The sequence below is a fragment of the Schistocerca nitens genome, chromosome 4, assembly GCF_023898315.1.
Source record: "Schistocerca nitens isolate TAMUIC-IGC-003100 chromosome 4, iqSchNite1.1, whole genome shotgun sequence".
In the NCBI taxonomy this organism is placed as follows: Eukaryota; Metazoa; Arthropoda; class Insecta; order Orthoptera; family Acrididae; genus Schistocerca; species Schistocerca nitens.
Window position 1 is genome coordinate 597413974 of NC_064617.1, and position 25714 is coordinate 597439687.

The 25714-nt window shown below is 40.1% G+C and overlaps 1 protein-coding gene across 1 annotated transcript in view; it reads left to right on the forward strand.

Annotated features, from left to right (window-relative positions):
- LOC126252935 (juvenile hormone esterase-like) overlaps positions 1–25714 on the forward strand; it is a 93503-nt gene that overhangs the window by 20306 nt on the left and 47483 nt on the right. The window contains exon 2 of the mRNA XM_049953929.1: positions 25501–25638. Coding sequence (XP_049809886.1) covers positions 25501–25638 — 138 coding nt within the window. The remainder of the gene's footprint in view (positions 1–25500; positions 25639–25714) is intronic.

A 25714-nucleotide genomic window follows, 5' to 3' on the forward strand; every position in this document is an offset into this window, starting at 1 on the left:
ATGATGTTTGGTTTTTGGGGCTCTCACGTGCAAAGTCATCAGAACCCATACAAAGTCCCACTTCTTTCACAGTTCAATCTACCCAGAGTCACGAATGATGAGCGTGATGAAATAATGATGACAACGCAAACACTCAGCCCCAGGCAGAGAAAACCCCCAAACCGGCCAGGAATCGGACCCAGGACCCTGTGATTGTCTCCTTTTGAGCTTTGTAGGGCCCCTCCAGGGAAAGATACATCATCAGTAATAAAATTGGCAAGTTTAAAAAAATATGTTCGGGACCAGGTTAAAAAGATAAACGACACGAAAGCACCCATAATAAAAATCAGTATTACTAAAGTATCATGTCGGCCATTGGATTATGCTAACCAAATCGTATGTATGAATATGAAAGGGAATGACTAAAATATCAGTTACGCATTGCCAATGACCCTATCGGCTGAAAGAAATGACGTCAGCTGTTTATGTTAAATTAAAACTTCAATGGACACCACATTGATTCACGTTAGTCGTGTCTGACCTTATAAAGGTACTTCACATGTACTGTGTCTCCATTTCTGGCAGAGCCATTTTAAGGATACCAAAATTGGCGTAGTCACAGGGAGAGACGACCGGACTGTATGGAGGGTGGCCGAGAACCTCCCATTTGAATTTCTGCAGGAGTGCCGCAAATGTTTTGTCCGTATGGGGCTTTGCATTGTCGTGGAGCGGAATGATCTCACGGGTAAGCTTGACTGGTCGTTTTGATTTGATCGCTTGGCGAAGGGTGGTCACGGTTTGCGAGTAATGCTGGGCATTCACTGTTGTCCCGTGCTGCAAGAAGTGAATCAGCAGGGGGTCATCTTGGTCAGAGAAGAAATTCAACATAAAGGCAAACGATTCACCTGTACGTTAACATCACAGCACCGGAAATTTTGAGACAGCCATTCACTATCTTGTGTCACAGTGGGACAAGTGTCTCAACAGCCAGGGTCAATACTTCTACCATACAGGTACTGGTTTCTGTAATTACGACTCCGGCTCATTTCTTTTTAAACCGCCCTTATATACGGCTGTTTACAATAAAATCAGTCATAACTTTCTATGTAGCAAAGGTCCCAAGTCAATTAATTACTGTATCCAGTAGTATATATTTATCATCATTTCCAGGTAAAGCCAGTTTGTGGTGCTAGACTGTTTCTAGCTTACTGGAATTAAGGAAAACGTGGAAGGGAGGACCCCCCAATATAACTTGCTTTTCACAAAATCGCTTTATTTTGAAACGTCCGCTTAGAAAAATTATACATGACTGTGCTTAAACTGACACACAATATTTTTTAGCACAACGCAATCTGACTTTCAATAATCCCTACAAGAGAATGGCCCTGACTAAATTAACCTATACGTTTCACAAATCACTTACCTCACAAAAATCTTCGTTACTCGAACTACTGCAATACAGCGAGCGCCACTACTGCCAGCTAAATAAATGATTCAAACTACTGAAGGCACTAACTACTGTTAGGCATAGTTAGCAAATGAAAGATTTTGATAGAGAACAAACAATGTATTTACCTTAATAGTGTTCAAAAGTCAGAATATATATAGCAGTTCATGACATCCAGTCTTACAAATGTACTGTCTCTGATGGACACACGTCCAGATCATCCGCTCTCAAAACTCCGCAATTTCTCTCCCCACATCCACCACTGCTGGCGGCTCACCTCCAACTGCGCAACGCTACGCACTGTTAACATCCCGCTGCCCAACACTACAATAGCCAACAACAATGCCACCCAGCCACGGACTGCACACAGCACAGCCAGTGATTTTCATACAGAGCGCTACGTGGCGGTTGCGTTACCAATATAAGAACCTAAACAGCCTACTTACATAGCCCGCATGCTCACCAAAAAAATTTTTAGAAATTGTTTTGGGCACAGGCCAATACATATTTGTTACAATTTTTTCACAATTTCAATAACAAAGAAATCAAATGCACACACTTATTGATACAATGTTGGTCAAAAGCTAAAATTTTCTCACAGTCCGTAAAGACAGTTCTGATCATTTATCACAGTAGTAATTACAGTTTTTTTTCACAAAGGCTCATTAGTAAAAGAAAATACACATGGAAGTAGTGGATTTCCATGCAGTCTTGAAGAAGTAGTGTTGTCCTTCCAACGGAAAGACAGTGCTGACTCTTGACATGCAAACAGATAATGGGCCACAACAGAGCAAACCCACAGTAGAGTCAGTCGAAGTTTTGAAGAATATTGGTAGGTAGGTCATCACAGAGCAGACCCACTGTAGTCCTGGTATAGAGTATGGTATTGGTGGACCACCAGAGGTGCAGACCCACAGCAGTCCTTGTAGAGATAATAGTATTGGTGGGTCATCAAAGGTGCAGACCTACTGTAGTCCTTGTAGAGACGGCCAGCAGCCATCTGTTGCGACTGTACAGGTGCACAATCACCATCGAAGAGTCTTGCGGACAATATAGCACGTCTATGAACCACCACTTGTGCACTCACAAAATTTTTTTTTTGTAATGTCCTTAGAACCAGCAATGCTGTTATCCAGTCCCTTGCTGCATTCCTAACACACGTGCAAGCACTAACAGTCCCAACTTTTCACATACTGTGCATATGTTATGATCAACAGAAACGTGAGCAGTGAAATGATACTTAATTTGAAGAACTGGTGTCTATACAATTATAAATTTACAACATAAGAATACAATTACAAAGGTACAAAATACATCATTAAAGAACATAACAATACAGATAACATTTGTAGTAACACCGGCTTTACAAAAGAATAGAAATAAACATATACATCAGTGTTACAGGAATTATGACATAATCAAATATATAAAATAATGAGAATAGTTTTTGAAACATTATTTTCACACATGAGCATTGAAACAGAACAGAATTAATAATGTCTATACATCTTTACAAAGAAAATAACATATTATTAATGCAAATTATATTTGAGGATAACAGTATTCCTCATCATAGTGAATATAGCTTAGTACTAGAAAAATTCTACAACATAAATCTTATTAACTAAACACATTAAGACAGGAAGAACACAAATACCCGAGGGTACACAAACACATAGTGGGATAACACAAAAATACAGGACAGGATTTGTTTTCAGTGTGACATTTGGTACTGCAGTCCAACCCAAAACTTCAATCCGTAGATCTTTCCTCTTATTTCAACATTAGTTTCCACAAAAAGAAATCCTATTCAAGCATGCTTTCTGTATTCTGTTCACATCCTCTTTCAAAAATATTTTTTCTCCACTGTAGACTACTTGTTTGGCCAAACCATTTTCTTATAGCTTCTCAATGCATTTCTTCCAATTCATCATAGTTAGTTTCTTATACAGTCTACACCCTCTTAAGCTAACTTAAATCTACTGAGCTCAGATGCTAAACTAAGGAACGAAGCAATGCAGCAGCACAAAACAATTAACACAAACAGCAATGACAAAAAATGCAAATTGGCAAAGCTAACAGTAGTAAATCTAAATTAGCAAAGCAATTGCAATATTACAACTAATATAAGGCACTGTGCAGCAAACAAGAAAAATAAATCAGTAGTAAAACTGGCTTAACAGAGTAATACAAAGTGAAATGTAGTAGCAATATGCCTGGAAAACAGCAGCAGCAAATGCAATAACTAATATCTAAACATGACAAAGCTCAAGCAGAAAAAATAGTACACTAAAGACAACAATGCTCATAAGGAAAATGTCTGTTCACATTTTAATGTCTATGTCATTAAAGTGGTGCACCACAACTTATTCTACCATAAAAATTACCAAGAACTTGAAAAGAACATTATGTATGCAGTTACTGTTACTAGTCCCTTCTTATTGTTCTTTCCTTTCCAAGTGTTCCTCTTATTGAAGAATTTTGATATAAAATTATTATCTATCAGATCTGTTGACAGAAAGTGTTCACATTAGCAAATGCATTTAATTTTATTTTATAAAATCAATGATGCAACACACCTGGAAAACAGATATCAAATAAAATAAGCAACTATGTACAAAGTGAAGCATAAAAATATCATTCAGTAGCCATGAGGCATTTCATAAGTTAGTAGAAATAATCTCAATTCTCGTAGAAAGACACTTGTCATAATCAGGGGTGCAGATGTAGGAATATTTCCCATCAATTCATAAGCATTTCAGCGAGCGGCACTACTGCCAGCTAAATAAATGATTCAAACTACTGAAGGCACTAACTACTGATAGGCATAGTTACCAAATGAAAGATTTTGATAGATAACAAACAATGTATTTACCTTAATAGTGTTCAAATGTCATAATATATATAGCAGTTCATGACATCCAGTCTTACAAATGTACTGTCTCTAATGGACACACGTCCAGATCATCCGCTCTCAAAACTCCGCCATTTCTCTCCCCACATCCACCACTGCTGGCGGCTCACCTCCAACTGCACAACGCTACGCGCTGTTAACATCCAGCTGCCCAACACTACAATAGCCAACAACAATGCCACCCAGCCACAGACTGCAGACAGCACAGCCAGTGATTTTCATACAGAGCGCTGCGTGGCGGTGGCGTTACCAATATGAGAACCTAAACAGCCGACTTACACTTTCACGATATATAATCATAAATTTTGTCTTTTTTACATAAAGAACAAATTTGTGAAATGAATAAGCTATTACAATAGAAATCGAAACAACAGCAACATGACAATAACTACAAGACGACCGGACCTGCAGGCCGTCCGTTACCGGGTGAAACAGTGGTGTTTACTACCGCGCTGGACACAGTTTCTCTTATTAGATGTCCTTCTGCAACACATGATAACTATATAAGCACCATTGGTGACAAGAGTGTTTCAATTTCTCAACAGATGACGTAACTTTTAATTTGAAACCTGTATTCGAAAGTTTCGGGGTTAAGATGTGCACCTGCACTTAAAGATTAAACTGATTAGGAAACAATTATGTCAATGATAAGGCTTACTCCAAAGCAAGCAATCTATTAATTTTGAATAGGCAACCAAGGTGCGACTGGATCCCAGCCCGTCTCTTTTGACAACCTTATTCTGACTAAAGACCTGGTGACAGTTGGCTGCTAATATCTTAAATGTTTATACCAACTACTCCTTGTGGTTACCATGTTTGCAGTTAAAATTGTAGGATGTGAGGTCCGACAGTCATGCAAAACACCCTTTTACCCAAGTGCCCAAACATGCTTCAGCACCACTGTGCTATCATCAGTGAGTGTCCGTTTTATTTAATCGCTAATGTGAACATCTTTACTAAATGATTACAAAATTGTGTCGATATTTAGTTCAAGCAATAATTCGTTTATTTTTGTCAGTGCCTTGATACTTGTTGTGCACGATTTTTCAGGGCCACTTATGCTTTATTTGTTACAGGTAGCTTTTCATCTGCAACCAAACGATGTTGATAAGAAATTTTTTTGGGAGTTAACCTATCATCTAAACGTAATTTAGTTTGGCAAGATATTTCGCGCCTATATTCGTTTCTACTTACGTTTTCGTGTGGCAAGCCCTTTTATTCTCAGCATCATGGTGAGGTATCGTGATGCACAAGTAAATATAACACGTATTTTCACAAATAAGGTCCTTAAAGCAAGTATACAGAAAACACACACACACACACACACACACAAAGATAAAACGTAAACAGAATTAAAATTTGGTGCCGAGCTCACTGGTTAACAAATGAACACTGACTGGGCTGGGACACAGAACAAGCACAGTGACATTGTGTTTTGATGAAGTGCAAAGCACTTTGCACTTCCCCAAAACACAGTGTGGTTGTGGTTGTTGTGTTTCCCAGCCCAGAACCTTGCACTTCAAATGGTTGAAATGGCTCTGAGCACTGTGGGACCTAACATCTGAGGTTATCAGTCCCCTATAACTTACAATTACTTAAACCTAACCAACCTAAGGATATCGTACACATCCATGCCCGAGGCAGGATTCGAACCTGTGACCGTTGCGGTCATGCGGTTCCAGACTGAAGCGCCTAGAACCGCTTGGTCACAGCGGCCGGCCTTTGCACTTCCCCAAACCACAGTGTAATTGTGGTTGTTGTGTGTGCCAGTCCAGTCGGTCTTCATTTGTTCACCAGTGAGTTCGGCGCCAAATCTGAATTTTGTTTACATTTTATCTTTGTGTGTGTGTGTGTGTGTGTGTGTGTGTGTGTGTATGTGTATGTGTGTGTGTTTTCTGTATGCATGCTTTTACGAAGTTATTTGTGAAAATGTGTGATAGTTACGTGTGCACCACTACACCTCACCATGATGCTGAGAATAAAAGGGCTTGCCACACGAAAACGCAAGTAAAAACGAATATAGGCACGAAATACCTTGCCAAACTAAATTACGTTTAGATGATAGGTTAGCTCCCAACAAAATTTCTCATCAACATCGTTTGCTTGCAGATGACAATCTACCTGTAAAAAATAAAACACAAGTAGTCCTGGAAAATCGTGCACACCATATTTAAAGGTATTGACAAAAAGAAACGAATTGCTGTTTGAGCTAAATATCGTCATAATTTTGTAATCATTTAGTAAAAATGTTCACATTAGACATTAAATAAAACGGACACTCACTGATTATAGCACAGTGGTGCTGAAACATGTTAGGATACTTGGATAAAACGGTGTTTTGCATAACTGTCGGACCTCACATCCTAAAATTTTAACTGCAAACATGGTAACCACAAGGAGTAGCAGATCCATGTGATGAAACAAAGGAGTGTTTTCATTCATATTCCATATCATTTATTATAATTTCCATTTGGGTACATTCAAATTTGGCACGGTCACAGCGAGAAGCCGAAATCTGCGTCTTGACGCTATCAGCAGGGTGCCCCAAATATGGACGCTCGTATGCCCAATCCCCCTATATATTTAGCAGTTGCGAAGCATTTCTGGTTTCACTAGTCATGATACACAAGGTATTTCACAGGCCCTAATTTGGGGGTTAACTAAACGCACTGTTCTGCGTTCAATATAACATTTCGCGGAGGAATCGTCAATTTCTGGTCGTAGAGCACATGAGGACACAGTGTGTCGGTGTCAGTGACGGGGCTTCAAGCAAGTGCTGATGGTTGGTATACAGTATAATCAGTGTCCTGGAATGTTCGAAGATCAAGTCAGTAACGCAGGTATACATAAATACTGTGATCGGCTCGCAAACCTAGTTGATTTCCCTCACCCCCCCCCCCCCCCAACCCTCCTCCCTGGAGAACCAGCAGGTTGTCTACATGCGTTTGAATGGTCACTGGCGATGGCCGTGGTCCTGCCAGTGGCGCTCCTCTCCTGGAATAACGAGCTGCACACAGAGTCGGCACACTGATAACTTCTCTACTGTGACTCTCTCGCCATTTTGTATAGAGCAGATCGGGGGACGATGTCCAGTGTCAGGTTTGGAGCATTAACGCGTTTGTTAGAATTGGATGTTTGGATTCGACATTAAATTGCTGATCACTGAGGAGCTTTTCCTGTGTACAGGTCGGCTGGTATTATGCGACAGCACTAGTTATATGTGTTTTGAATTTTTTGTGGATAGTGAAGTTTAGGAAGCTCTCATCAAGCCTCCGGGCTGAGACGGCAGTTTTATCGGAAGCAGACTCCAGCGCTAGTTTTGTGGATTTGTGATACAATGTAGCTAAATAGTTAATTCGGAATCCACATTTGACAGGTTACAAATACGAAAATACAAAATACATGTGTAAATGGATTTAGGACACTAGCAAATAACATGACTGCTTCCACATTAAATCACAGTTTTTTTGCACAACCACTGCACACGTTTTCTCCTTCTGCAAACATTTTATGCAAAACTTTTTGCGCATGCCACACTGAATGCAGTCTACTTGTGGTCAATTTTTATCATAGTAATATATGGCACACTGGTCGCAATAATCACAGTCGTTTTGTGACCTACCTGCTTCGCTAGTCACAGATTGCCTTGCAGTGGATGCCTTGCTTTTAGACCTAAGCCTCTTCTTTTCGGCTGTGTTCTGTGAGAAATGTGCTGCTTTCTTTCTGTGCTTAGGTGATAACGGATTCAAGATAGGTGATACCAGATTCAACATACGTACCCAGCAAAGTTTTCAAAGGATATTCCTGGCATTGGCTCATTCTCAAGTGTGGTCTTGGAAGTGGTCTTCCATCAATTTCATGAATATATCTGAGTTGACTTATCCTGATTTCTCAATCATAAATACAACTGAGCCATTCGGAAGCCCATCTTTCCATTCACGTTTCTTCCTTGACCTTTAAAAAGGCACACCGGAGGAATGAAGTTGAAATCCGCATTGCAACAAGTGATAACTGTTACGGTTTCTCCTTTTTCTACAGAAGTTACTTAACATAGTGTAGGAGAACATGTTTCAGCTATACCTTTGTGTGGCCTAGGATTCATCTCAAAGCCAGTTTAATCCATACTGTACAGACGCCCATGCTTATACAGTAAAGAATTTGCTGTTAAGACATCCAGAAGTAAAGAAAAATCAGCTGCAACTGTTTCCCTATTCACTGGCACACCCCCATCAATGGAGAGACCATGCGGGTTTCTCTCAGCTAGATGTGAATAACGTTTCAGAAAGGACTGTAACCAATCCCAGCTTCCCGTTTGATTTTCTTTGGAAAATCTTTGACGAATTCAATTTCTTTCCAGAAATTGGAATACCAGGCTGCGTAGATTTTCTCCAGTTCCTCCAATTGATGTAAATCACACATCTGCAACTTCTTTATGTAGGTGACCAGCAGTTTCTCGTTCTCTCCAGAAAGGCTACCAAGAAATAATAATCATAATAACGTGATAGTTATTCGACACTGAGAAATGTTTGTAGAAATTGGAAGTGTGTAGTTCGAGCACCTATATTTAACATCGAATAACTTTGTCTTTGAATCGTTAATTTTTAATTTAATAAAATATTACGATTAGAAACTAGATTCGTTTTGCTGCCAAATCAAGGAAAGCCTTATAATTAATACAATACTGCTTACTTTGTGGGTATATGACAAGCTTTTTTTCATCGTTCTTCACACCATGTCTTTCCAGTGTCCTGAATGGGGTGTCATCTTTTTGGGAAGCATTAAAATAACTCATTCCACCAGTTCTTATACGCTCCATATCCATTTGTAGGGATTCTTCAAACCGCTGGCACCTGCATAATGTTCTTAAACATGTTCAGCGTATTTATTGTGAAAATAACGTCTGCATAAGTGAAGAATAAAATTCGTCATCTTACCCTCTCCAGAGGATGGGGGTGACATGCCACTTTCAATAACTAGAAAAATATGTTCGCCGCATGGAAAATGCGGATGGAAACATACTACAGTGTAGCCACTATGCTCAACATCTGCCTCTTCTACTTTCATAAGGACTTGAAAATATCTGTACATCATTAAGAAGCCGTCTGCTTTAGCTCTTACCTCGTCTTTGTTGGTTTAACAGCGGAGAAACAATGCACGCTGCAATATACGCTGCTGCCTACTCATCACTTTACAGTCAGAGTGTGCCCTTCACGATGATACCGCCATGTGTCACCACACCCCTCAAAAATGGCATGTTTACGCATCTTGTCCCGATAGGCATCTTCCCCCGATCCATTCTATGCTCGTTGAATTCCTGCACAAAAATCTTACTTCTATCTGTATCTGAAAATTATGCGCTAATATTGTACAGCAAGGTGCTGCTACCTAGCGCCAAAGGTTTGAATCAATTCACTGCATTCTTTATCGTCCTTTATATAATAGTTGTTAGTGATGAACGTGTTTAGCCATAAATTATGTTGTGTATGAATCAAACCATTGCATGTCATTACCGAAATGTGTATGTAATTAACGATGCAGTAATGTGCAACGATATACAAATTACGTCAGTTAGTGTATTTAAACCCGGTCGAAGAAAGCGACACTATCTCGCATTTTCGTTAGTCTTGTGAGACGTTCTGCAACTGTCTTGGTGCCAAAGTGGCCTAAGTCAGCGTTTTGTGAGTAGACGCAGTAAGCTTCGGTAAAATTCAAAAATGTTACTTTTGGAATCGACGTTTATACAGCAGTCGTACATCGTCATGACGAAGTATTGTGGCTTAATTTCTACAAGTACTTAAAAAAAGTCACTATTGCAGCAGTGAAATTGACATCGTAATGTGCCTTGTGATTGGTAGCTGGCTATCAGTACAAAGAATTCAGAAGCTTACAGTATGTGGGTTGCACGCTCTTATGCGGAACAAATATTTAATGGATACTGGTATGTGAAATTACGTAGAATTCATTAAGAGTCAAATTAACTGCTCACTAACTCAACTACGGACTTCAGTATTCTTTATTATACCGATGTGTGTAGTTTAACCAATGAAAAAATTCTCAGGAAGCCTTTATTCAGGGTTAAGATTTAGTTTGGTTAAGCCAATCACTTTCAAGAGTGGTACTTTATTTTGAATAATTAATATTTATTTGAGAGAAAATGCTTCATTAGGTAAGTAGGGAGTTCAGCTCAATCCTTTGTTACGTGTACCGAAAATCTATTTCCATATTCAACAGTTGCGGCAGGAACCCGATATAATTTTTTTTAAAGATTGTTAAAATCAACAAAGCAACGCTATCTGCTTAATAGTAATCCTGCTTCATACAGAAAATGTATCAACTGGTTGATGAATAGACGAGTAGGCTGGCTTCAAAAGGTAAAGTGGTAACGTCCTTATTCAGAATTTCTGGCACATAGTATCTGGAGTTAATTGAGAACATTAATTTTATTGCGCTGACGAAATTAAACTGTTAATCAGTATCACCAGTATAGTTTTGGCATCACGTTCACTTCAATATTGTCTTTCACATATGTGCTACACAGTGAAATTCTGTATACTTCGTGTATAAGCGAATATATTCTATGGTCGTAAATGCATATACACTCACGTATGTCTGTAATGTGTCCCATTCCTTGTATTTGATTCCAACCATTAGTCATCTGAAAGTTGCTTAGCACCTATCAACTCAATTAGTAACTCTCGCTCTCTTCACATTGAAGGTCTAGTTAATTATGTCACGTATCGTAGCTTGCTCAGCAGCTGCACGTGATTGGCAGTGTTCCAGAGTCCGCTGCCTCACGGTCAAGTAAAGGTTATTCGTAATTAGGAAGGACAGATTAATTGAAACGAGTCGGAAGCATCGCAAATCCCAACACCTTATAGTCTACGCCATCAATAAAACCCTGTCCGGAGGCACCACTTTTATCGCCTTCAAATACTCCGTGCTTTCTCAACTCAATTTCAGTCTACTTCCAGTTCGAAACCATGAACTTATTTTTTAAATCTACCTTTATTCCTTAAATCTCTCCGGATTACTAAATGTAACTTAATCCTACTGTAACACTGTCATCGATATTACATATAATGGTGTTATCCAACTTCTTTGTCCGTTTTTGCTTAATGTGATTTCGGTATAACCATGCTCTTCGATGTAACATCGATGTAAATGTTTTATTCATCATTTATAATAATTTATGTAATTGTAATTAGTCTTTGGATGTAATTTCGAGCCATTATACCCTAAAAGAATGTAAAAGTTAAAACTGTAATTTAATACTGGTTCATGCATAGGGAAAATAGGTTTGTAATCATGTAAAAGTTGGAGGGAAGACCCTCCGCAACGGAACTGACTAGCCGGGAATAGAAAAGGTAGATATGGTCAGTAGTGCTATTCCATTAGTACGCATTCACATATGATTATCATTATCTTCCTATTGTAACGTACATATAGTAAGTGTTATTGAGAGCCAGTTGTTGCCTGAACGTATTAATACTCCTCCTGTGTAGTTCAAGTCAAAGCACTACTACATTACTTGCTAAATTGTGCTACTGTCCTGTATCTTATCAGCAAAACAGAAGTTCAGTGTCTAGTAAAGGGAATCCTTGTTGTTAAATTCCTTATGAAACATGGTAGCACTGGGTTAAGCTTTACCTCATTGCGCTGGTGACCGTTTCCTTACATGTAATTACAGTTTACTTGATTACTAACAGAACTTTGGTTCGATTACCGTTTATCTTGCTACTCCTTTCTTTCAACAAAGAACTTTAGGGAAACAAAATTAATCCTATACACATCGTGAAGTTCACAAAATAAAAATAACTTGACAGGATAACGTTATCGGCAAATCACTAATTTAATAGCAGCCGGTACTGTTATAAGTGGCTTTTCCCATGACAGGACTAATTGGTTCTGTTAGGGGAAGACAGTTGTTGGTTTGTAAGGGGAAAAGAGTTATACGTGTGGCTTTTCCCTTGACAGGTCGGCACTAAGCGGCTCTGTTGCGGGAGGACTGTTATAAGTGTCGCCGTGTGACAGGACATTCTCTTGCTCGTTACACACTACAGTAGAGACCGTACCATACCTACTAAGCGCTAAAATGTATTACAGGCACTGAATGTAAAGCGATACGAACTTGGAGTAAATTCAATAAAACAAATAGTTGCAAATATTATGGGAGTTTATAAAGTAAACTTTAATTCATATTCAGTATTGAATGGGTACAAAAACAGTAGTAGATCAAAGGGAACAGAACGAGATAGTACAGGGCGTACCGAGAAACATCATTGGACCGGATAGCAGCACAGAACGGCAATTGTCTTACGTAGCATACCATAAATGATCCGCTTCAGATGATGAGCCCGTCACAAAAAAAAAAAAAAAAAGAAAAAAAAAAAAGACGGGCACTAAAGGATGGAACCAATGAGAAAGATTAGTTGGAAGGTAGTGGTTATGCGAATGAATCGGTTGATATGTTCAGTTCTCCAAAAGTAGAGAAAGTACTTATCGAGAAACACGAGGTGGAATCAGAACATGAAGATAATGAAGAGCAAGACGGTGAAAATCTTTGAACATGAGTGATATGTTAAAATTTTATGTACACAATTTAATGCACAAGGTAACAGCATTAATAGTCAAATTAGTGGTGTTGATAACCAAGTCAGAACACAAGTTATCGGTCCTGAGAATCAACAAAAACACAGGCAAGTGGTATTAATAGCCTCAATAATCAAATGAAAACACAGTGTATAAAGATCACTAAACAAATCGAAAACCTAGATAAGAAAGTACGTGTTTTGAGTACTGCAGTGAAAGAAACGAAACTTGGAATAAATATCATAAATACCAATATGGCCACTATGCAGTAGCAGATCAACGAGAGATTCGATTTACAAATCATAAAGATCCAAGAAACAGTAGAACCTTTAGTAGTAATGAAAGTGGTCGAAAAGGTTTTCGCCCTAAAAACTCAAATTGTTGACGAATGTAGAAATTAAATCTCACATCTGAAGGAGACAGTGCCTGATTCTGAGAAATCAATAGGCAAATAGTTAAATATTTGCGAACAGAAGCGTTAGCAAAACATTTCAGAAATTCAAGGTAAGGTCTGTGACCCTGAAAAGAAAGTAAGAACGAAATTCAGTTGTGCCATTGACAGGATACGTCATAACAAAATATTAGAGGATAATGAACGCTTTGTTCCTGCCAAAAGACACACTCGCTGACACCCGTTGGACGTTCTGAAAAACTGCGGAAGGATTTTTTCTAAGTGTTTGACAGACCACGAAAAGATTAAAATAACTGTCAGTGCATTATCAGATGATGGGGACTACATTTGAACACTGACCATGTTTATGCCGAGGATTCATAGTGGCTATACTATATCACAACTGAGCACAAACGCTACAAAATTTTATGTGAATCCTGGTACCGAACATTGACGCACTTAAGAATTAAACGAACCGACTTGGAGATTATATGGGAACTGTGGAAAAGGCAACCAGAGGATTCGAAGAGGTACTTAGGAAGCAATCAGAAAAGCTTTTCTGCGTTTTGAGAAAGACTAGAGTGTGAAGATCATTGGTGAAGTAATCGTAATTATCGCCATAATAACAGCAATATAGTTGATCACAACGACAATGACAGCGATAGGTATCGCGTTAATATTGTTCAACGAGATAGGGGCAGATTTCCACGGTCCATACGTAAGAAAATATGCCGGCGTAGACGTAATGAATGTAATGCTTATCAGAGCGACTGTGAAGCGCAGGTCGCTGCAATCAAAGCAACACAGGTGCTCAGGAGTGAGTCACGGCAGACACGCGATGAAACGTGACAGACGGCTCGCCAGCGAGGAATACCTCACGTCGATCAGCTGTTGGTAAGGAAGCTGCAATTATGCCAGTAGAACAGAATGAGGGCTTCACAGTAGAATGAAATAACCTGCTTCTACAGATAAGGACACTGGGGAAAAGGAAACGTGAACATGTTCGTAAGTGAGGAAGAAAGCGCCTACAACAGTTTGAAAAACGATAAAGTCTGTCAAAATGAGTTGTCAGGGAATTCTAGTTGGTGTGAACAGATCGATGACCTGTACCAAGGTCTAAAGCAGTATGAGCGGGAGAATTTCAAAAGGAAGTATACGACCAAAGGGTTAGATAGTAGTGACAGGAGAAAAGGGGACGGGGAGAATAGGACTTGACCCGATAGTAAGAAAAGAAATAAGATCATAGTGAGGAGAATCGAAGAAGATGAAATCCTTAGCGTTGCTAACGAAGAATTCCTGGCTAACGATTCGCCAGAAGTTATCAGAGAACAGGAAGAAGTAGATACAGGGCCTATTTAAGAATTACTGAATTTCACGAAGACCGCACAAAATACAAAGTAAAGGTAAACTTCATTAGAGAAGATGAGGACGACAATTCAGACAGAGAGCCTGCTGTGGAAAAAAAAGAACTATTAACACTAGGAGAAAACGGTGACCCTGAGTATTTAATTCCCGACAACAGGATGGATGTGGAAATTAACATTTGTCTTGAGTTTTTGTTGGAATCGAACACTGACGCAGAATGGTCACATATAGAAGAAGACAGTTCGGACGACGAAAATATTGTAGTAACAGAAATCGAGGAAGGCGTGACGAAATGTTGTTTTGTGCCACTAGACGAAGCAACTTCAAAAGAAGAACCGGAAGTAAACACAGAACCGAGAAAGAAAGAACGATACTTATGCGAAAACCTCAAAATATGTGTTTTGCAGGTGAACAAAATGTCTTGGAACGATCTTATGATCGATCAAGATTTGTTACGGTAGGAATAAAATAGCTCCAGAAGTAGAACACTTAAACCAACCATCACTCCTGTCGAAATTTACAGCATTAGGCTACATCTTCTTCAGACTGGTAGGATTCTAAATGGAAGGGCGAAAATCTGAACATGATTTCCTGGTAGTTTTAGATTTTAACGTCGAAGTGATTTTGTGGATCAATTGGTTGGCTAAATAAAAAGTGGTTACTAACTGCAGCAATAAAGTTGGCCAAATTATCATTAAATGATATACTTGGAAGCAGGGTTTGAAGAAACTGAAATATCAGAAGACGCTAAATTCGAGTCAGTGCAATTAGAATTTTCCCCTGTAAATGTGCCATGTATAAAGCTTAATTGATGACAAACGAAAAGAGGATGAATTTAAAGAAATCATTGAGAACTTGCAGGGCCTTACAATAGAATAAAATTCTGAATTGTTTAGCATATTAGAAAGAAACCAGAACGCATTTTGATACAAACCTGGGCTAGTTAAGGACTTTGAGTACTTTCTCGAAACTTTGGCACATGAACCGTTTTTCTTGAGACCTCCAGACAGAAACAGATAAAATGATTGAATGGAAGGGACGAGTGAGTGAACGAAGCAACATGGAATATAACAGTCCTCTCATTATTGTGAATAAGAAAGATAGGGACGCACGAGTGTGATTGACACACGAACTTTAAATATGGTTGTCCAAAGAGAAGTAGACTGACCAGATTCTGCAAAATTCCATAATGTTCGGTACTTAACAGGAATTGATTTGACAGCTGGGTACTGGCATATTCCCCTGAATGCAGAATCTCGCAAATGTACCGCGTTTTTATTTGCTGAAAAGTGTTACCAGTAAAATTTGTCCCTTTGGTCTTAATACAACTGTTTCGGTATTTATCAGGCTTTCGATATTAATCAGGGCTTTATATTCAACATTAGAACCGGAACTAAGAGCTAAATTGACATATACGTAGACAACTTGTTGATCGCCTCAGAAGAGTGGCAAGAGCGCAGCAGTAAGCAGGGGCATGCCATTAAAACTGAAAAAGTGTGAATTTGTTACAAGAAAGATAAAGTTTCTGGAACATATCATTACCAGTTCTATGACTGGAAAGACCCAAAATAATGTCCTCCAACCGAGAACAAAAATCATCTTAAAGCCTTCCTTGGACTTTTTACATTGGAATCGTAAATTTGCAAAGGGGCAAGCATTTAACAGTTGCCGTTGAAACAACCTACTTGGAAAGAATGGTGCTTTCATTTGGGCTTAAGAATATCAGAATTAATTCGAAAAATTAAAAATCGAATTAATGAGGACTAATGTTTTACACCATCCTGTATTAATGGAACCCTTTCACATGAGTGCACATATATGCGCATGTGGAATCAGGCCTGAAATTTTCCAAAAACCAAAAGAGTCTTTTCGCAAAACAATACCCTTCGGAAGTAGGACGTTAATTAAATTCGCAAGCAATTACACCATACCAAAAAAGGAAGCCTCGGCAATCATATGTACTTCGAAAATATTCCGAAATTATGTATGGGGGAAAAAAAAATTATACATACAGACCATCAAACACTGAAAGACTGCCGGTTCGCTTAGGAAATTTATTATATCACACGGACTGAAAATTATATAGCAGATGCGTTATCTAGATTACGAGAAGATATAAACTGTGTACTAACAGAAGGTAATGAAGGCGGTACTTTCCAAATGAGGTTCATTAAAGATGTGAATGGCAAAAGGAAAATAGAACAGATTTGTAAAGTTGACATTTTACCAAAATGAAGATAAAGTTTCGAAATCAGTGAAAGTCAATTTTGATGGTGCACGTTATCCCCAATTTGCTAAATATTACCAGGTTTTTCAGGCGTATTATATAAACTATAAAATCTGGATAGGGAGGATTGAAAAGTGTGTTGGCCATCTCAGTTCGAGACTGTGGTGGCAGGCTACTTTCATCTTGCATTAGGACACTGTAGGCCGAAAAACCATGTAGGAAAGCTTTCATGTATAATAGCAATAATCAATGATGTGGCCAAGAAAGTAACTGCCAGTATAAAGTCGCGTGACGTTGAAGCGTCCCCTTAGAAAAATTTATGAATGACTGTATTGATAAACCTCTTACGTTATTTGATTTTCAAGCAGCGGAGCAAAACTGTACGAACTCTGACATTTTTCTCTTTACTTATTCTGATCATCACTAAACAGACACACAACATTTTTTTTAGCGCAAGGCAGTCCGACTTTCAAAAATCCCTACAAAAGAATGGCCCTGACTAACAACCTATACCTTTCATGAATCACTTACTTCACAGAAATCTTCGTTACTCGAACTACTGCAATACAGTGAGCGCCAATATTGCCAGCTCAATAAAAGCTTCTAATTACTGAAGGCACTAACTACTGATAGGCATAGTTAGCAAATGAAAGATTTTGGTAGAGAACAAACAATGTATTTACCTTAATAGTGTTGAAAGGTCATTATATATATATATATATATATATATATATATATATATATATATATATATATATATATATATATATATATATACTCCTGGAAATTGAAATAAGAACACCGTGAATTCATTGTCCCAGGAAGGGGAAGGGGAAACTTTATTGACACATTCCTGGGGTCAGATACATCACATGATCACACTGACAGAACCACAGGCACATAGACACAGGCAACAGAGCATGCACAATGTCGGCACTAGTACAGTGTATATCCACCTTTCGCAGCAATGCAGGCTGCTGTTCTCCCATGGAGACGATCGTAGAGATGCTGGATGTAGTCCTGTGGAACGGCTTGCCATGCCATTTCCACCTGGCGCCTCAGTTGGACCAGCGTTCGTGCTGGACGTGCAGACCGCGTGAGACGACGCTTCATCCAGTCCCAAACATGCTCAATGGGGGACAGATCCGGAGATCTTGCTGGCCAGGGTAGTTGACTTACACCTTCTAGAGCACGTTGGGTGGCACGGGATACATGCGGACGTGCATTGTCCTGTTGGAACAGCAAGTTCCCTTGCCGGTCTAGGAATGGCAGAACGATGGGTTCGATGACGGTTTGGATGTACCGTGCACTATTCAGTGTCCCCTCGACGATCACCAGTGGTGTACGGCCAGTGTAGGAGATCGCTCCCCACACCATGATGCCGGGTGTTGGCCCTGTGTGCCTCGGTCGTATGCAGTCCTGATTGTGGCGCTCACCTGCACGGCGCCAAACACGCATACGACCATCATTGGCACCAAGGCAGAAGCGACTCTCATCGCTGAAGACGACACGTCTCCATTCGTCCCTCCATTCACGCCTGTCGCGACACCACTGGAGGCGGGCTGCACGATGTTGGGGCGTGAGCGGAAGACGGCCTAACGGTGTGCGGGACCGTAGCCCAGCTTCATGGAGACGGTTGCGAATGGTCCTCGCCGATACCCCAGGGGCAACAGTGTCCCTAATTTGCTGGGAAGTGGCGGTGCGGTCCCCTACGGCACTGCGTAGGATCCTACGGTCTTGGCGTGCATCCGTGCGTCGCTGCGGTCCGGTCCCAGGTCGACGGGCACGTGCACCTTCCGCCGACCACTGGCGACAACATCGATGTACTGTGGAGACCTCACGCCCCACGTGTTGAGCAATTCGGCGGTACGTCCACCCGGCCTCCCGCATGCCCACTATACGCCCTCGCTCAAAGTCCGTCAACTGCACATACGGTTCACGTCCACGCTGTCGCGGCACGCTACCAGTGTTAAAGACTGCGTTGGAGCTCCGTATGCCACGGCAAACTGGCTGACACTGACGGCGGCGGTGCACAAATGCTGCGCAGCTAGCGCCATTCGACGGCCAACACCGCGGTTCCTGGTGTGTCCACTGTGCCGTGCGTGTGATCATTGCTTGTACAGCCCTCTCGCAGTGTCCGGAGCAAGTATGGTGGGTCTGACACACCGGTGTCAATGTGTTCTTTTTTCCATATCCAGGAGTGTATGATAACCAGTCTTTTAAATTTCCTTTTTCTGACGGTCACACGTCCAGATCGTTCGCTCTCAAAACTCTGCCATCTCTCTCCCCACGTCCATCGCTGCTGGTGGCTCACCTCCAACTGCGCAACGCTACGCGCTGTTCACATCGAACTGCCCAACACTACAATAGCAAATATTCCAACAATGCAAACCAGCCACAGACTGCACACAGCTCAGTCATTGATTTTCATACAGAGCTCTACGTGGCGTTACCAACATAAATACTAAACAGCCTACTTACAACGTGTGACAAAGAGCAAAGGTATCGAACCGAACTAATTCAGATCATATGAAAAACTACATAGGGGAAGATACACTGGACCTACTGCCCGTGCAATTGTATGGCCCCCTTCCGAAAAATTCTGGAAGTTTTTCATATATTTAAGTAATATTAGAAGCATTTTCAAAATTTATTAAAGTTTTCCCTACCAACAAGGCTAACGCTAAAGCAGTATTGAATAGAATGTTAGAATACTTAAATACCATAGAAAAACATAAATAAGAGCTATCAGATAATAAGATTCAGTTTATTTGGAAGATGTGGAAAGAGGCTATGGAGCAATACGATGTCCAAGTAAAATATATTTCAACCCACCACACAGAAAGTAGCCCTATTGAACGATATATGCGTGAACTAGGTAGATTATGCAGGATTTACTACCACCACAACCACAGGGCATGGGGCCGATTTGTGTCGGAATTTGAAGTTGACACGAATGCCTTACACCATGAATCCAAAGGCTTTGCACCAGAAGAAATTTTACTAAATAATAAAAGTAAAAGCACAAGACACCTTACAATTTGCTCCACGTGCAGATTTGGGTCTGGTCGAAAAAAGGAACTAGTGGGTAAATAAATGAAAAAAGCGGAAGCCAGATCTAAGATGAGTGGTGAAAACCTCAAAGATAGCAAGTTCAGAACTGGAGATTTTGTTCTCGTCAAAACTCATGAGAAATCTAGTGGACTGAATCACGAAATTTCCATATTTAAATATATTTACAGTGGCCGGTTTGAAGTAAAAGGAATTCTTCACACCAACGCCTGCTATCTGGTATACCCAGAATCAAAGAAGCCCTTAGATGTTCGTTACATAATGGACTTGAAACCTTATGCCCACAGAACAAAATAAAAAGGAGCACTGTTCGAAAACATAAGATGATTAATTTGGAATGTATTATAATACATTTTTATTTTTACAAATTATGTTTTGTTACAGATTTTGTAACATACTAGAAGGCTGTTGTGTATAACAAGTGCACAATTAACTGCCAATGAGTAAAATTGGTAGCATAATTTATTGCTAAGTGAATAGAGCAAGAAAGGGTGTTTCTCAGTGGGCAGTCAAGTGGTAAACAAGGTTTGTTAAAAGGGATGTTGGAGTGGAGTGGATGAAATAACAAAGAGGCAGTGATAGTGTAAATAGTGTTGATTTATTTTGCTGAGGTGCATAAAATTCAACGCAGGCAAGAACACATATCTGGTGGAAGTAATAATTTTCTCTAATTATTTGTCCTGTGCACAAACTGAAAGTAAATTCTTCAGTAATATTTGTAAAGTGATAGAAATTTGAACAGTAGTTAACCATATTGCCTTGAAAGCAAAATCAACGAACTGCCTAAAATGTCTAGTAAACGACTGTAAATACTGAAGAGATTTTAGATAATATTGATGTACAACTCTCTATCATATTTTCTTCATTGTATTTATGTATTATATACTCTGTTATATATGTGTCTTTATCGTGTGGTTATACTCATTGTTATTCAGTGCTCTATGTAACACAGAATTTCTCCTCCACGGCAAAATGTTATGTAAAATGTAACTATTGTTATACCAGCTCACTCACAAAATGAGGTGATATGAAATTCTATATGACTGTGTTGTTGTTGTTGTGGTCTTCAGTCCTGAGACTGGTTTGATGCAGCTCTCCATGCTACTCTATCCTGTGCAAGCTTCTTCATCTCCCAGTACCTACTGCAACCTACATCCTTCTGAATCTGCTTAGTGTATTGATCTCTTGGTCTCCCTCTACGATTTTTACCCTCCACGCTGCCCTCCAATGCTAAATTTGTGATCCCTTGATGCCTCAAAACATGTCCTACCAACCGATCCCTTCTTCTAGTCAAGTTGTGCCACAAACTTCTCTTCTCCCCAATCCTATTCAATACCTCCTCATTAGTTATGTGATCTACCCACCTTATCTTCAGCATTCTTCTGTAGCACCACATTTCGAAAGCTTCTATTCTCTTCTTGTCCAAACTGGTTATCGTCCATGTTTCACTTCCATACATAGCTACACTCCATACAAATACTTTCAGAAACGACTTCCTGACACTTAAATCTATACTCGATGTTAACAAATTTCTCTTCTTCAGAAACGCTTTCCTTGCCATTGCCAGTCTACATTTTATATCCTCTCTACTTCGACCATCATCAGTTATTTTACTCCCTAAATAGCAAAACTCCTTTACTACTTTAAGTGTCTCATTTCCTAATCTAATCCCCTCAGCATCACCCGATTTAATTTGACTACATTCCATTATCCTCGTTTTGCTTTTGTTGATGTTCATCTTATATCCTCCTTTAAAGACACTGTCCATTCCGTTCAACTGCTCTTCCAAGTCCTTTGCTGTCTCTGACAGAATTACAATGTCATCGGCGAACCTCAAAGTTTTTACTTCTTCTCCATGAATTTTAATACCTACTCCGAATTTTTCTTTTGTTTCCTTTACTGCTTGCTCAATATACAGATTGAATAACATCGGGGAGAGACTACAACCCTGTCTTACTCCCTTCCCAACCGCTGCTTCCCTTTCATGTCCCTCGACTCTTATAACTGCCATCTGGTTTCTGTACAAATTGTAAATAGCCTTTCGCTCCCTGTATTTTACCCCTGCCACCTTTAGAATTTGAAAGAGAGTATTCCAGTTAACGATGTCAAAAGCTTTCTCTAAGTCTACAAATGCTAGAAACGTAGGTTTGCCTTTTCTTAATCTTTCTTCTAAGATAAGTCGTAAGGTTAGTATTGCCTCACGTGTTCCAACATTTCTACGGAATCCAAACTCATCTTCCCCGAGGTCCGCTTCTACCAGTTTTTCCATTCGTCTGTAAAGAATTCGCGTTAGTATTTTGCAGCTGTGACTTATTAAACTGATAGTTCGGTAATTTTCACATCTGTCAACACCTGCTGTCTTTGGGATTGGAATTATTATATTCTTCTTGAAGTCTGTGGGTATTTCGCCTGTCTCATACATCCTGCTCACCAGATGGTAGAGTTTTGTCATGACTGGCTCTCCCAAGGCCATCAGTAGTTCTAATGGAATGTTGTCTACTCCCGGGGCCTTGTTTCGACTCAGGTCTTTCAGTGCTCTGTCAAACTCTTCACGCAGTATCTTATCTCCCATTTCATCTTCATCTACATCCTCTTCCATTTCCATAATACTGTCCTCAAGTACATCGCCCTTGTATAAACCCTCTATATACTCCTTCCACCTTTCTGCCTTGCCTTCTTTGCTTAGAACTGGGTTGCCATCTGAGCTCTTGATATTCATACAAGTGGTTCTCTTCTCTCCAAAGGTCTCTTTAATTTTCCTGTAGGCAGTATCTATCTTACCCCTACTGAGACAAGCCTCTACATCCTTACATTTGTCCTCTAGCCATCCCTGCTTAGCCATTTTGCACTTTCTGTCGATCTCATTTTTGAGACGTTTGTATTCCCTTTTCCCTGCTTCATTTACTGCATTTTTATATTTCCTCCTTTCATCAATTAAATTCAATATTTCTTCTGTTACCCAAGGATTTCTATTAGCCCTCGTCTTTTTACCTACTTGATCCTCTGCTGCCTTCACTACTTCATCCCTCAGAGCTACCCATTCTTCTTCTACTGTATTTCTTTCCCCCATTCCTGTCAATTGTTCCCTTATGCCCTCCCTGAAACTCTCTACAACCTCTGGTTCTTTCAGTTTATCCAGATCCCATCTCCTTAAATTCCCATCTTTTTGCAGTTTCTTCAGTTTCAATCTGCAGTTCATAACCAATAGATTGTGGTCAGAATCCACATCTGCCCCTGGAAATGTCTTACAATTTAAAACCTGGTTCCTAAATCTCTGTCTTACCATTATATAATCTATCTGATACCTTTTAGTATCTCCAGGATTCTTCCATGTATACAACCTTCTTTTATGATTCTTGAACCAAGTGTTAGCTATGATTAAGTTATGCTCTATGCAAAATTCTACAAGGCGGCTTCCTCTTTCATTTCTTCCCCCCAATCCATATTCACCTACTATGTTTCCTTCCCTCCCTTTTCCTACTGACGAATTCCAGTCACCCATGACTATTAAATTTTCGTCTCCCTTCACTACCTGAATAATTTCTTTTATCTCGTCATACATTTCATCAATTTCTTCATCATCTGCAGAGCTAGTTGGCATATAAACTTGTACTACTGTAGTAGGCATGGGCTTTGTGTCTATCTTGGCCACAATAATGCGTTCACTATGCTGTTTGTAGTAGCTAACCCGCACTCCTATTTTTTTATTCATTATTAAACCTACTCCTGCATTACCTCTATTTGATTTTGTATTTATAACCCTGTAATCACCTGACCAAAAGTCTTGTTCCTCCTGCCACCGAACTTCACTAATTCCCACTATATCTAACTTTAACCTATCCATTTCCCTTTTTAAATTTTCTAACGTACCTGCCCGATTAAGGGATCTGACATTCCACGCTCCGATCCGTAGAACACCAGTTTTCTTTCTCCTGATAACGACATCCTCTTGAGTAGTCCCCGCCCGGAGATCCGAATGGGGGACTATTTTACCTCCGGAATATTTTACCCAAGAGGACGCCATCATCATTTAATCATACAGTAAAGCTGCATGTCCTCGGGAAAAATTACGGCTGTAGTTTCCCCTTGCTTTCAGCCGTTCGCAGTACCAGCACAGCAAGGCCGTTTTGGTTAATGTTACAAGGCCAGATCAGTCAAACATCCAGACTGTTGCCCCTGCAACTACTGAAAAGGCTGCTGCCCCTCTTCAGGAACCACATGTTTGTCTGGCCTCTCAACAGATACCCCTCCGCTGTGGTTGCACCTACGGTACGGCCATCTGTATCGCTGAGGCACGCAAGCCTCCCCACCAACGGCAAGGTCCATGGTTCATGGGGGAGGTATATGACTGTATTGCTGTTTATGTAAAATGAATGCTGTTTCTCGCCCAACACTGTCTGATGTGTTGTGAATGTTTCACGGATGAATCCCCGGCAGGAAACATCACTGAAACACGGGGCATGTGTAACACTATTTCCGATATTACTTGTAATGCTGTTATCTAACTTCTTTGTCTGGTTTTAGTCAGATTTCTGTGTAACCATGCTCTTTCGTGTAATATCGGTGTAAATGTTTTATTCATTATTTATGATCATTTATGTAATAGCAGTTAATCTTTGGGTGTAATTTCGAAACTAATGTACTGTAAAAGAATATAAAAGCTAAAACTTTCATTGTGATACTGGTTCATGCATAGCGAAAATAGGTTTGTAATCGAGCAAAACTTGGAGGGAAGTCCCTCGACAACGGAACTGTCTAGGTGGGAACAGAAAAGGTGGATCCGGCGGTCGAACTGCAAGGCTCCTGTGTGGCATGAGTCAGTCGGTGGCTAGAAGGTAAAGAGTACGCATCTTGTGAGGCGAAAGGGGACAGAAGAACTGCAAGATTGTATAACATAGCTTCGGATGCGGGAGTGAGTCGGCTTATTATTCAAGGCATACTTTGGTCAGCTCTGTACTGGCAGATATCGGTTCTTTCATTTAGTTACAGTCATGGTAAGTGTAAGAATGGTTATTGTTAAAATTGTGATTTGTATGAAACAGACAATCGCTTGCAACACAGTTTGTCTTGACCTGGTTTCGACACTGACAATATGTGTCTTCATGAGACAAACTAAAAATTGTTGCATGTAGTGGCAGATGCTAAAACTCAGACATCAGCCAGTTCCAGGGTTTTATTAAAAGAGGACTTACAGCCCAGAAACTCCATGAAGCAGCTGTTTCCATGTTTTTTTTCACTTCTGTTAAACCAATCACAATCCCATCAATCTCATAACAAAAGAAAAATTCCAAGGAGCCTATGAAGCAGATGCAGTGCCAGGAAAGCCTCAAACAGCGCAAAAGAAAAATAATACCCTTCTATGGTCAAGACAACCGTTCCGCACTACCAGCGAGAAACCAGCGAATCCAGTGTTGTGACTCCAGGATTCGTCGATTAGTCTTGCTTTCAGGGCGACCTGATGTATTCAGGGTAGCAGAATGAGCTAATGCAGCTTTACGAATGTCTTTTTGTTGCAGAGTCCGCAGCCTCCAGACGCGTGGCTCCACATTCGTGATGCTACAGTCGCAGGGCCAGTGTGCCCACAAAATTCAGCCTTCTCTCCTTCACCGATTGGGACTGAGGACTGTCTCTACCTTAATGTGTTCACACCAGCGGTAAAGTAAAGTCTCCATTGTGTTGCTTGGGCCATAATTCAGAACTTTATTTTTATTACAATGTGATAACACAAAC